This window comes from Pristiophorus japonicus, chromosome 14, assembly GCF_044704955.1.
Source record: "Pristiophorus japonicus isolate sPriJap1 chromosome 14, sPriJap1.hap1, whole genome shotgun sequence".
Taxonomy (NCBI): domain Eukaryota; kingdom Metazoa; phylum Chordata; class Chondrichthyes; family Pristiophoridae; genus Pristiophorus; species Pristiophorus japonicus.
In genome coordinates, this window is record NC_091990.1 from 186,654,023 (window position 1) to 186,668,539 (window position 14,517).

At 45.1% G+C, this 14,517-nt stretch overlaps 1 protein-coding gene across 2 annotated transcripts in view; it reads right to left on the reverse strand.

Moving 5' to 3' along the window:
* Positions 1-1,558: 1,558 nt before the first annotated feature.
* The window catches only part of dennd2b (DENN domain containing 2B), a 489,686-nt gene continuing 476,727 nt past the window's right edge, over positions 1,559-14,517 (reverse strand). For both annotated transcript variants that reach the window (XM_070899957.1, XM_070899956.1), the window contains exons 19-20: positions 8,834-8,920; positions 1,559-2,421 (exon numbers count right to left, since the gene is read on the reverse strand). In XM_070899957.1, coding sequence (XP_070756058.1) covers positions 2,387-2,421; positions 8,834-8,920 — 122 coding nt within the window. In that variant the 3' untranslated portion in view covers positions 1,559-2,386. The remainder of the gene's footprint in view (positions 2,422-8,833; positions 8,921-14,517) is intronic.

Genomic DNA, 14,517 nt, shown 5'->3' on the forward strand with positions numbered 1-14,517 from the left:
CAAGTGAGGTCATTAAATTTCGTCCTGTGTGTGGGTCGTGGGGACCACAGTGCTGCCCGAGACACGCTACACTACCTCCCTCCACATGATGCGGAAAATCTGCGGTGTGGGCTTCCTGCCACCGGCTGTGTAGAGCATCACCCTCCGTCTCTCCACAGAACACCAACTTGATCAATGCTTGATCACAGAATCTGCGAGCTCTCTCCCTGGGGTGTGGGTCTGCCATGAGTACAGCTGCTTCAGTCCTCTGGCTCCTCCTTGTCCTGCTGTTGCTTGCTGAAGCAGCTTACAGCCAGCAATGCTGAGAATGAGGTGCTGCAGCATCAATGAATTTCCCTTTTAAGTACTGAAAAAAGCCTGCGATTTAACTGCATCTGATATTGGTCCACCCTTTGAGTGTAATGCCAATGAGCTTGGACTTAAAGATTTGAATTAGACCTCCAATCATTTCTTTGAGCAGTGAGCACAAATTCTGCATGCAGGCTAATTCTCCAACTTTTCTAATTATGCCGCCCATTCCTGGGCTATAATGAATTTGGACTTAGTTCCGTCTTTATTATTTTTGCATAACTGAGGAGCAAAGGAAATTATTCCTTCATGTATTTTATGTAAAATAAACCAGCTGGTTTAAAGTCATGCCTTGCCTTGATAGTGCTTTTCAGTTGGCCTTCCACAAAGAACGTATATGGCAGCACATGCGATATTTCAACAGTTGGTATGTGGAGCAAAGGTTCCCTGTAACGATCTCGGGGTTATGCAATCATCGAATTATTGGGTAGAAAAAGTTACACCTTCAGTCTCATGGCATGTGAGTTCTGCTATGGGAGTGACCGGTAATGTTGAGCCAAGTGACTTTCTGGTGGTAAAGCAAAATATTGCGACAGTGGCCCTTCCCTCCAGAACTCTATTCCAAATGTCTGCTAAAAGCCCATCTTTATCAAGTTTTTGATATCTCCAGTCCAAAATTCCTTTACTTCCCGTTCAGGGTCAATCTCTCCCTTTTGCAAGTGATCTGATATGTCATTTTATGTGAGGTGTACTATGTAAGTGAAAGTTACTGTTCCCAATAAATAACAGTTATCAGCAGCTTTCTCTGGCCTCTAGATGGGGCAGTCCACCACAAGAAAAAGCTGAGTTGTAAAATGAAAAATACTGAAAATACACAGGTTGTCAGTATCTTCATGTGCACTCCTGGCAAGGTCTTTGCACAAGCTTTAGCCGAGGGATTTTTTTTCGAACACTATTTTTATGCATTTGAGAAACCAAGATGCAGGATCAAGCTCATATTAGATTCCACCAAACATGAAAAAGTAGTAGAGAAGATGAGGTAAATCAGGACATTGTGATTAAGTGCTCCGTTAAGGTTTAGAAAAGCCTGTAGATTGTAGGAGGAAGGGCAGAGAGAGGGAGGGGAGGAGCTCCACAGTTTAGAAATGCTGAGGGGGATGATGTCTGCAATGAGTCTTGATCTCAACACAATATTTACAATGCTTTCAAACAAATCCTGCAATTTTGATTATATTCCCAACAGATATACAACCACTACCAAATGTGTTTATTTTATTTTTTTTAAAAAGCAGTACATAGAAATGTGGTGAGGCTTACCCAGTCATGCTCTGTGACAATGGCAGAGTAGTAAAGGCTTCTGCACATTCTCATTACACTCAGCTATGGCAGTGCATTAGATACAGAAAGGAGCCAGTGATTCATTCACCAGCCTCATCTATGGCAGCTTATGCATTTTCAAGCAATATCAAAAAAGGTACCAAATATTTTCAGTGTAACTTTATCACATTTTGTTGGCAAAATGCGGAAAGGAAGAACAAAAGAGATGCAATCTGAACTCTACCACTATAGCATGAGTAAAACTGACACTTCATCATTTTTCATATAGTTCAGCAACAGATATTTCCCAGTTGATAGGATCGCACGCATTCTCCATAATCACACCAGCAAAATAATCAAATCATTAATAAACGAGAACATCCGTGTTCCCCCCTCCCCCATCCCACAAACAATACATCTTCTGCACATGCTCAGTCATAAGTCACTCTGGCATCACAAAAACCTGTTACAGTCAACTCTTTACAGATATTCAATATAATGACTGCTAAATCCATACAATAAAATACCAATAAACACATAGTAAATATATTTACAATATACAATCCAATCTGCAAAGATGAACATGGTTAAATGTACTTGTTGCAGCTTCAGATTCTTCTCCGATACTATTATAATTCAGTCTTTGAATAAAGATGAAGATTTTGTGAAGATAAAAAAGGTATAATCCATTTTTTTTTTTCAAAATATAAAAGGGTTTCACAAAGTTCTTGTGTAAGGTCCAGCAGTCCTCGTGACAACAACAAATACAGTACGAATACAACTAACTCTTTTTGTGAAGGAATTTCATTTTATTTCCTGCAAGAAAGGTTGAGTTTCATTAGTACAGAAAAAAATAATTCCAGCAGTTCCTCAAAACAAATGCCTCATTTGTGGGATCTTACTGGGGAATTTAAATTTTTACAGGTGGCATTTGTGAGTTTGGTAAGTGGGTCAGTTCGGGCAAGTGGGGGTGGCAGGTGCTGTTTTGCCTTGTTTTTCCTACCAGTGCTGACTCTAGAGCAGCTGATAAGGAGTGCGAGAGTAGGAGACGGAGGCCCAGAGACCAGCCCAACCAGCTGCAGACAAGGATAGAGGAGTGTGAAATCGAGAGGTGATGTCACAGCCAAGCTGGTAAGCGGTTGGCTGTTCGACTGGTAAGTATAACTCTCTTTTCGACTGACTTTTAGATTGGTTTAATTGGCAGCGAACTACTAAGTAGCTGTTTGGTGTTTAAGTAAATTTTAGTAAGTAAATTAATTTAAGGGTTAAATCATGGCAGGAGAGCTCAGACCCGTGTCATGCTCCTCCTATGCTATGTGGGAAATCAGGGACACTTCCAGTGTCCCTGACTACTATGTGTGCAGGAAGTGTGTCCAGCTGCAGCTCCTGACAGACCGCATGACGGCACTGGAGCTGTGGATGGACTCACTCTGGAGCATGCGCGATGCTGAGAATGTTGTGGAGAGCACATTTAGTGAGTTGGTCACACCGCAGGTAAGGGTTAGGACAGATAGTGAATGGGTGACGAAGAGACAAGGCAAGAGCAGGAAGGTAGTGCAGGAGTCCCCTGCGGTCATCTCCCTCCAAAACAGATATACCGTTTTGGATACTGTTGGGGGAGATGACTTACCAGGGGAAGGCACCAGCAGCCAGGTTCATGGCACCATGGGTGGCTCTGCTGCACAGAAGAGCGGGAAAAAGAGTGGGAGAGCTATAGTGATAGGGGACTCTATTGTAAGGGGAATAGATAGGAGTTTCTGCGGCCGCAACCGAGACTCCATGATGGTATGTTGCCTCCCTGGTGCAAGGGTCAAGGATGTCTCGGAGCAGCTGCAGAGTATTCTAGAGAGGGAGGGTGAACAGCCAGTTGTCATGGTACATGTAGGTACCAACGATATAGGTAAGAAGCAGGAAGAGGTCCTACAAGCTGAATTTAGGGAGCTAGGAGTTAAATTAAAAAGTAGGACCTCAAAGGTAGTAATCTCTGGATTGCTACCAGTGCCACGTGCTAATCAGAGTAGAGGGAGCAGGAAAGTTAGAATAAATATGTGACTTGAGCAGCGGTGCAAGAGGGAGGGATTCAAATTCCTGGGACATTGGAACCAGTTCTGGGAGAAGTGGGACCTGTACAAAACGGACGGTTTGCACTTGGGCAGGACTGGAACTGATGTTCTGGGGGTAACATTTGCTAATGCAGTTCGGGAGTGTTTAAACTAATATGGCAGGGGGATGGGAACCTATGCAGCGAGACAGGGCAAAGTAATATGGAGTCAGAAACAGATGGTAGAAAGGTAAAAAGCAATAGTGGAAGGCCGAGTAAACAAAGGCAAGAAACAAAAAGGGCCACACTACATCATAATTCTAAAAGGACAAAGGGTGTTAAAAAAACAAGCCTGAAGGTTTTGTGTCTTAAGACAAGGAGTATCCGTAATAAGGTGGATGAATTAACTGTGCAAATAGATGTTAACAGATATGATATGATCGGGATTACAGAGACGTGGCTCCAGGATGATCAGGGCTGGGAACTCAACATCCAGGGGTATTCAACATTCAGGAAGGATAGAATAAAAGGAAAAGGAGGTGGGGTAGCATTGCTGGTTAAAGAGGAGATTAATGCAATAGTTAGGAAGGACATTAGCTTGGATGATGTGGAATCTATATGGGTAGAGCTGCAGAACACCAAAGGGCAAACAATGTTAGTGGGAGTTGTGTACAGACCTCCAAACAGTTGGAGTGATGTTGGGGAGGGCACCAAACAGGAAATTAGGGGTGCATGCAATAAAGGTGCAGCAGTTATCATGAGGGACTTTAATATGCATATAGATTGAGATAACCAAACTGGAAGCAATACAGTGGTGGAGGATTTCCTGGAGTGCATAAGGGATGGTTTTCTAGACCAATATGTCGAGGAACCAACTAGGGGGGAGGCCATCTTAGACTGGGTGTTGTGTAATGAGAGAGGATTAATTAGCAATCTCGTTGTGCGAGGCCCCTTGGGGAAGAGTGACCATAATATGGTGGAATTCTACATTAGGATGGAGAATGAAACAATTAATTCAGAGACCATAGTCCAGAACTTAAAGAAGGGTAACTTTGAAGGTATGAGGCATGAATTGGCTAGAATAGATTGGCGAATGATACTTAAGGGGTTGACAGTGGATGGGCAATGGCAGACATTTAGAGACCGCATGGATGAACTACAACAATTGTACATCCCTGTCTGGCGTAAAAATAAAAAAGGGAAGGTGGCTCAACCGTGGCTATCAAGGGAAATCAGGGATAGTATTAAAGCCAAGGAAGTGGCATACAAATTGGCCAGAAATAGCAGCGAACCCGGGGACTGGGAGAAATTTAGAACTCAGCAGAGGAGGACAAAGGGTTTGATTAGGGCAGGGAAAATAGAGTACAAGAGGAAGCTTGCAGGGAACATTAAGAAGGACTGCAAAAGCTTCTACAGATATGTAAAGAGAAAAAGGTTAGTAAAGACAAACGTAGGTCCCCTGCAGTCAGAATCAGGGGAAATCATAATGGGGAACAAAGAAATGGCAGACCAATTGAACAAGTACATTGCTTTGGTATTCACTAAGAAGGACACAAACAACCTTCCGGATATAAAAGGGGTCAGAGGGTCTAGTAAGAAGGAGGAAATGAGGGAAATCCTTATAAATCGGGAAATTGTGTTGGGGAAATTGATGGGATTGAAGGCCGATAAATCCCCAGGGCCTGATGGACTGCATCCCAGAGTACTTAAAGTGTTGGCCTTGGAAATAGCGGATGCATTGACAGTCATTTTCCAACATTCCATAGACTCTGGATCAGTTCCTATGGAGGGGAGGGTAGCCAATGTAACCCCACTTTTTAAAAAAGGAGGGAGAGAGAAAACAGGGAATTATAGACCGGTCAGCCTGACATCGGTAGTGGGTAAAATGATGGAATCAATTATTAAGGATGTCATAGCAGCGCATTTGGAAAGAGGTAACATGATAGGTCCAAGTCAGCATGGATTTGTGAAAGGGAAATCATGCTTGACAAATATTCTGGAATTTTTTGAGGATGTTTCCAGTAGAGTGGACGAGGGAGAACCAGTTGATGTGGTGTATTTGGACTTTCAGAAGGCTTTCGACAAGGTCCCAACAAGAGATTAATGTGCAAAGTTAAAGCACATGGGATTGGGGGTAGTGTGCTGAAGTGGATTGAGAACTGATTGGCAGACAGGAAGCAAAGAGTCGGAGTAAATGGGTACTTTTCAGAATGGCAGGCAGTGACTAATGGGGTACCGCAAGGTTCTGTGCTGGGGCCCCAGCTGTTTACACTGTACATTAATGATTTAGATGAGGGGATTAAATGTAATATCTCCAAATTTGCAGATGACACTAAGTTTGGTGGCAGTGTGAGCTGCGAGAGGATGCCATGAGGCTGCAGAGTGACTTGCATAGGTTAGGTGAGTGGGCAAATGCATGGCAGATGAAGTATAATGTGGATAAATGTGAGGTTATCCACTTTGGTGGTAAAAACAGAGAAACAGACTGTTATCCGAATGGGTGACAGATTAGGAAAAGGGGAGGTGCAACGAGACCTATGTGTCATGGTACATCATTCATTGAAGGTTGGCATGCAGGTACAGCAGGCGGTTAAGAAAGCAAATGGCATGTTGGCCTTCATAGCGAGGGGATTTGAGTACAGGGGCAGTGAGGTGTTACTACAGTTGTACAGGGCCTTGGTGAGGCCACACCTGGAGTATTGTGTACAGGTTTGGTCTCCTAACTTGAGGAAGGACATTCTTGCTATTGAGGTAGTGCAGCGAAGGTTCACCAGACTGATTCCCGAGATGGTGGGACTGACATATCAAGAAAGACTGGATCAACTGAGCTTGTATTCACTGGAGTTCAGAAGAATGAGAGGGGATCTCATAGAAACGTGTAAAATTCTGACGGATTTAGACAGATTAGATGAAGGAAGAATGTTCCCAATGTTGGGGAAGTCCAGAACCAGGGGTCACAGTCTAAGGATAAGGGGTAAGGCATTTAGGACCGAGATGAGGAGAAACGTCTTCACCCAGAGAGTGGTGAACCTGTGGAATTCTCTACCACAGAAAGTTGTTGAGGCCAATTCACTAAATATATTCAAAAATGTAGTCCTTACTACTAGGGGGATCAAGGGGTATGGCGAGAAAGCAGGAATGGGGTACTGAAGTTGCATGTTCAGCCATGAACTCATTGAATGGCGGTGCAGGCTTGAAGGGCCGAATGGCCTACTCCTGCACCTATTTTCTATGTTTCTATGTTTTTGTTGGAAGGACGATAAAGAACTTGTTCACATTAATTTATTCCCCTTCCACTGTTTATGTTGTCCTATAAGATGCATCATTCCCTGACCATAAGGGTTGGCAGAGGACCTGTCCTCTTTATAACCTGTTGTTGGGAGTTACATGGAATTCCCTTAAGTTGGGTTGCTTTTCTGATGTCCCTTCCTGTCTTGAGAAAGTGTCTAAGCTTTACTTGGTGCCCATTGGCCCCTCCTTCTAGATACCTTCAAATGATACAGCAAAGAAGGAGGCCATTTGGCCCATTATTCATGTGCCAGCTCTTTGAAGGAGCTTTCCAATTAGTCCCATCCCACCCGAACTTCCTCCCATAGCCCTACAAATTCTCCCTTTGCAAGTATTTATCTAATTCCCTTTTGGAAAGTTATGTTTGAATCTGCTCCCACCACGCTTTCAGGCAGTGCATCCCGGATCATAACAACCTGCTGCATTTTTTCAAAAAAAATTCTCCTCATCTCGCCTTTGGTCGTTTCGTCAATTTCCTTACATCCGTGTCCTCTGTTTACCAACCCTTCTGCCACTTGAAACAATTTTTCCTTATTTACTCATCAAAATCCTTCATTGTTTTGAATATCTCTATCAAATCTCCACTTAACCTTCTGTACTCTAAGGAGAACAACCCAATGTCTCCAGTCACTCCACATAATTGAAGTCTCTCATCTCATGTACCATTCTAATGAATCTCCTCTGCACCCGCTCCAAGGCCTTGACATCCTTCCTAAAGCGTAGTGCCCAGAATTGGACACAATACTCCAGCCTAGGGCCGAATAAGTGATTTATAATGGTTGAGCAAAACTTCCTTGCTTTTGTACGCTATGCTCCGGTTTATAAATCCAAGGATTCCATATGCTTTTTCAAATAGCCTTCTTAACTTGTCCTGCTACCTTCAAAGACTTGTGTACATACTCCCCCAGGACTCTCTTTTACCATGTAGTTTAAATTGCCTCTCCACATTCTTCCTGCCAAATAATATCACTTCACACATCTTTGTGTTAAATTGCATCTGCCATGTGTCTACCCAATTCATCAGTCTGTATTTGTCATCCTGAACTCTGTTACTATCCTCCTCACTTTTTACTACATTTCTGAGTTTCATGTCATCTGCAAACTTTGAAATGGTGCCCTGTATACCCAAGTCCAGGTCATTAATATGTATCAAAAAGAGCTGTGGTCCTAATACTGCCCCATGGGGAACACCTCTGTATACCTCCCTCCAGTCTGAAAAACAGCCGTTCACTGCTACTCTCTGCTTTCTGTCCCTTAGCCAATTTTGTATCCATGCTGCCACTGTCCCTTTAATCTCATGGGCTTCAATTTTGCTAACAAGTCTATCATGTGGTAATTATCAAATATCTTTTGAAAGTTCATATACACAACATCAATCACCCTACCTTCATCAACCCTCTCCATTACTTCATCAAAGAACACAATCAAGTTAGTCAACACAATTTGCCTTTAACAAATCCGTGCTGGCTGTCATTTATTAACCCATATTTTCCCATTGACAACTTGGTGTTTAGGCCAATTTTCTTGTACTACAAGCTTGGTGCGTTATTTTCATTTTTGTCATAGAGCCAGATAATAAAACTAATTGCAAGCTTCACCCATTTGTACCTGAATTCCTCATTTGGGGTCCTACTTCCAGCATAGGACTCCAATTTGAATATATAAGGAGCTTTTCACCTGTTTCAAGTGGGTGCCCCAGACAACTAAAAGTCACCTGAGTGACTATAGTGTCCGGTGCACTTCCAACACAGTTTAGGCATGGCAACTCACAATCCAATATTTGGAGATCTAACACCAATTTTACAGCAGAAAAATGGGAGGTTGTGATACTCCATCCCTGTATCCTCATTTAAACTATTCTCTCAGCAGTTCTGAAATCTTGTGTAAAAGTACACTCACCAAGACCTTTTAGAAATTTGTTCATTCCACTCTGTTCTGTGTCTGGCAGCTCCTCCAAATATTGCTCAACTCTCTGCTCAAACAGACCTAAGGGGAAGAAAATAAAACACCATTAAATGAGGCCTTAAAAGCAGCTCCAATTTAATTCATGTTTTCTGTCAACTGCTAAAATAGAGTTCAAAGCTATTAGAAAATTGAGTTAGTAATGTACACAGTGTAGCATGGTTCCTAATGAAAGAGTCATTGAACTAAATGACCAGTAAGTTTAACATGAGATTCACCATATTTCAGTCTGCAATCCCTGAGTGACTGTAATTACTGCTAAAATAATCAGGAGCCAGAATTGCCCACCGCCTGTTGTGGCGGAGATGCCATCAATATTTGGCACTTGGAAGTTTCTTTTTGGTCGGGGCGGGTGACCTGGCAGTCGGCCACAACATGGCGGCCGCGGCAGTACGCCCTCCCCTTTAAGGACGGCCGGGCCGCCATTCCACAGAAAGTGCATCGACACAAAAAGCTGTCAGGGAACCGATTGGCAGTGGCACCGCTCCTGCAGGGCAATTCCGCAAAAGGGATATTTCCCGCGGGGCAATTTCAGGAAGGGGTCGGCGCGTGCACGCCGCGGTGGGAAAACAGGTGGAGCGGTCCGCTACACGGACCCGAACCTGAGGAAGGGCAATTTTAAAAATGGCTGCCCCTCCACGGCGAGTCAGCGACCATTCCACGCCACCGCTTTCAGGCGGCCAGAAGTCTTATCGGGAGGGGCAACTTCGGCACCTTAATCTCGTGACATTGGGAGACTCAAAGATCTTAGAAATCAATGTTTAGTGTCATGGATCTATGTCTCCCTCAGGGGTTTAGTGGGGAGAATTGTTTATATCTTCAGTAGGTGGACTCTAGGAAGCTTTCCTGGTGATAGTAAGTTCACCAACAGCACAAACCTGCAAAGGTCATTGTCCAAAGATTGTAGAGAAAGCCGTATCTCAGTAGTCCTACTGAATGGTAGCGTAGAGGCGAAAATATTTTAACCACTTCTTGATGGGCATATTGCTGTCACCAACTTCACAATTCAGTGACCAAGATTTCCTCTGTAAGCTCATGTGTAACTAAATTGGGAACTCTTTTATTTAAAAAAAACACATTTCAGATTTTACTACAAATTATGCTGGGGAAATCTTCCCAATGTATGCATTTTGTTTACTGGAGCAAATATTGAAGCTACCTAGTAACTGAACTGGCAGAGGTTGAAATTGTCCTCTGTCTTTTGCTGCAGAGCATGTCTGCCTTGAGAGTGGTTGTTGCGAGCTGGGTGGCCTTACTCAGCTGCCAGTGGCCACAAATGGCAAGGTTTTGTTTTACAAGCATCTCAACAGAAAATGGAGCCGCCAGGTTTTAAATATTTCCAGCCAAATAAGATATGCCCGAGGGTGAACTCTGCTCACCATTAACAGCAATGAGACCAACACTATGTCTGCTATAGCCAGCTTGTCACACGGCCAGGTCACTGGAACCAGGTGAGGACAAAGTCAGACACAGTAAGGTTAAAGCTGTGGCACGTACATTGTGCTCGGGAGGTATTTTCAGAGAGGGCACAAGGAAAGGCTTCATCTGCAACAAAACAAAATCTTCTCAATAACCTATTGGCACATGACTTAGGTGCCTTGTCTGAAAGTCTGAGACCTATTACATACTGGCAATTGTTCATGTCTAATCCTATCATCCGTATAGCAAACTGAAGAATTCAGTGTTCAAGACAATCAGGAAGAAAATGATTATTGATTGCCGCTCATTACTAATCGATATTATTAATTTAAAGCTTAATTTAAGAATTGTTTAAAGTTTACATTCAGAAAGGTTTAGAATTGATTATTGCGTATCCTGGTTTGTTTTATGCTTAATTGTGTTCTGATGTAGCTGCATGTTGATTTGATATTGCTGTACACTAGTATGAGTAGTAACATGCTGGAGCTATTAACAACTTCCTTCGCTATGGTTGTTCTAGTCTCTGAAGTAGTGCAAGTATTTTTTGTTTGTCTGTCTGTAAAATGACTTTGCAATCTTAACCCAGTTCATAGTGGGTTTGAGCTGACAACATCAACTGCCACTAAATTGGCAATCTCCTTTAAATGGCCATGAGGACTTCCAACTGTGAAAAATGCCACCTCTCCAACCCCCGCCCCCCTCCCCCCACCTCCATAGGGCCATCCCAGAAATATTGGTGTTGGTTATTGTCATGTATCTTACATGGTTACTGCTTGTACTATTACAAGGTGTGCCACCAGAGGGCACCGCAGTGGGAGACTTGTACATTACCTGTACAGGTGTGCCTGGCCTAGTATAAAAGGCAGGCCACCAGGTGTGATCCTCACTCTGGAGTTATCAATAAAGGACTAAGGTCACTACAGTTCAAGTACAACACATTGCCTCGTGGAGTCATTATCAGAGCATCTAAAGACACAACAATTGGCGACGAGATTATGGACCTTCGCGTGAAAATGGCTACCCTTGGTACGTTGCAGCAGTTTGCCGATGGTGATGATTGTGAAGCCTTCGTGGAACGGCTCGACCATTTCTTCACAGCAAATGACCTGGCAGGAAACGATCCGGCCACACTGGCTGATAAGCGCAGAGCTATCCTGCTAACCAGTTGTGGGCCCACCGTCTATGGCCTCGTCAGGGACTTGCTGGCACCAGCGAAGACAACGACCAAGACGTACGAGGAGCTTGTAACGCTGATCCAAGAACAACTCAAGCCCAAAGAGAGCACCCTCACAGCCAGACACCGGTTTTACACCCACCGATGGCCCGAAGGCCAGGAAATCGGGAAATATGCCGCAGACCTCAGGAGGCTGGCGGCACTGTGAGATTTCGGCGACCACCTCACCGAAGCGCTGCGGGATATCTTTGTCATCGGAATCGGCCATGAGGGCCTTCTTCACAGGCTACTGTCAGCGGATACCACAGTCACACTGCAGAAGGCCATCTCTGTGAGCCAAGCATTCATGACCTCGACCTGCGGCTCCAGGCGGATGTCTCATCCTCAGGACTCAAACTCGGCAAGTACTGTGCACAGAGTGGCGCCTCTTAGAGGCTGGACTCTCAGGGAAGAGAGAACAGACCCCCGAGTCCCTCAACTCAGAGTCCGCCGAGGGGGGCTAACTGAGTAGCTCCATGCTGGTGTTGCGGAGGGAATCACAGGGCTCACCAGTGCCGCTTTAAAGACTGTGTGTGTAAAGGCTGCAGCACAAAGGGCCACCTCCAGTGAATGTGTAAGAGAAATATGACTCTGTGTTGATGAAGACTCTACAGATGGCTATGAATCCAGCGCGGATTATGAAACGATAGGCAGAGAGGTAGCTCAGCCCCACGATGAGGTACATAGCATGTTTACCTGCACCACCGAGTGTTCCCCGTTGAGGATGGAAGTCGAGATAAATAGCGTTCCATTCTTTACGGAAGTGGACACGGGGGCGAGCCAGTCAATAATGAATCAAGAAGCTTTTGAAAGGCTATGGGACAATCAAACTGAACGACCCGAGTTGGTCCCGGTTCAGGCAAAGCTGCGCACCTACACCAATGAACTTATCCCAGTAGTTGGTAGTGCGGATGTAAAGGTACTCCATGATGGCGTGGTGCACAAGTTACCCCTGTGGATTGTTGCAGGTGATGGACCAATGCTACTTGGAAGAAGGTGAATGGAGAAGATCCATTGGAGTTGGGAAGATTTCATCCCTCCAGCGATCAACGTTCCCCGTGCTCAGGCAAAGCAAGCCCCCACCTGAGGTTGGATCTGGCACCAGAGAGCAGACCAGCACAGCACCCGAGGCACAGACCATTCAGCACGACTGCGTGCAGAGGATCCAGCTGGGACGATCCGAGTGCACCTTCCAGGTTCCAGTGGCAGGACTCCGGAGGAAGAAAATCAGATCCAAAGGCGACTTCCCAGCTTCGGTGGCAGAACCCGGGGAGAAGAGGATTACCGCAGTCGACATCATGGATGGCGCCCAGACCACGAGGTGCAGGCGCTGAGGGAGCAACACCTGGCATCAAACAGAGAAGAGGATTGGGGTAAAGATAGTAAGGCTCTCTTAAAGGAGGCCTGCAACCCACCACACTTAAAGGGACAGATCCATATTCTCAATCAATGTAAGAGCAACCGTGAGTTAGATGTAAAATGTGTAATTGATGATCAGAGTTGTGCACATGCAATAAGCAAAGAAAAGTCCTGTGATCGCGATTGGAGCTACAGGTTATTTACAATGAGTAATAAAACATTGTGCGATGTATAATTTCAACTGCATTCAGTCAATACAGTGGGCAGACACCCATTGGGAGCACACAGGTCCAGTGAGCAACCTAACGCTGTAGCCTGCACCCCTGGGACCAGAGTTATGCACCATGGAGTGTGGCCACAATCAGCCAATACACACGAGCTGCAGAGCAAACGATCTCAGGAGGGTAACAGCACCGGTATCGATATCCTGCCCCTGATCGGCTCCACCTCTCAGGCACCCGATGGCACCAAGCGCCATGAGCCTGAAAGAGTAAACTGTGCTAAGGTGCAGCCCCCAGACCCTATCACCACCAAGGCCATACCCGGGAACAAAGAGTCACCCACAACAGTTCTCCCAAATAGGACCGGGACCAGACAGGATCCCAAACCAAACAATGCCCAGGCAAGCGAGTCGGCAGTTCCCTGTGCACTGCCAGACGACTGCCCCTCAGGGAGCAGCAGCGACCCGAGGCACAAGGAGAGGACAAGGAGGTCACAGGCATCTGTGAACCTGCCCGACGCTAGGAGCAATGGCAAAGGCCCTGAGGGCAACCAACTTGCGCCAACCGGGTTCCCATTGCCAGCATTGGGCACCGCACCGCCACCAGACTACCTGGACACAATCCAGCAGTCCTAGTTTGTCCTTCACGCACTGGCGCTGACCCCAGTACTGATTCCAAGAATATTCCAAGCATGTACCACGAATGCAATACTGTAAATTCAAATGTTTTTTCGGACTTGAATGTATATGAATGTAATGAGCCAACGGCACAATCTGCAATCTGTATGGCGGGTGGGAAGAGAATGGAGTGGTCATGTACACACAAACAGAAAACACCAGCACTCTACTGCCAATGAAACACCACCCACTCACCCAAGATAGAAACGACCCGCCAAGGGTCAACCAGATAGAGCTAAGCCCAGAGCACAGTCAATGCACAGGCGATTTGCACTAAAGGCTTGGGGGAGAGTAATGTCATGTATCTTACATGGTTACTGCTTGTTACAAGGTGTGCCACTAGAGGGCACGACAGTGGGAGACTTGTACATTACCTGTACAGGTGTGCCTGGCCTTGTATAAAAGGCAGGCCACCAGGTGTGATTCTCACTCTGGAATCAATAAAGGACTAAGGTCACTACAGTTCAAGTACAACACATTGCCTCGTGGAGTCATTATCAGAGCATCTAAAGGCACAACAATTCAGGTCCTAGTTTTTAACTGTTCCAGCAAATTCACATTGGAATAGCTGTGGATTTTTGGTCTCAAATAGTTTAGGAAACTTTTCCTTCTAGACAACTGTATTCAAATCTGCCTGATTGTTATGTGCACGGTATTGGGGGTAATGTACTGACGTGGATAGAGAACTGGTTGGCAGACAGGAAGCAGAGAGTCGGGATAAACGGGTCCTTT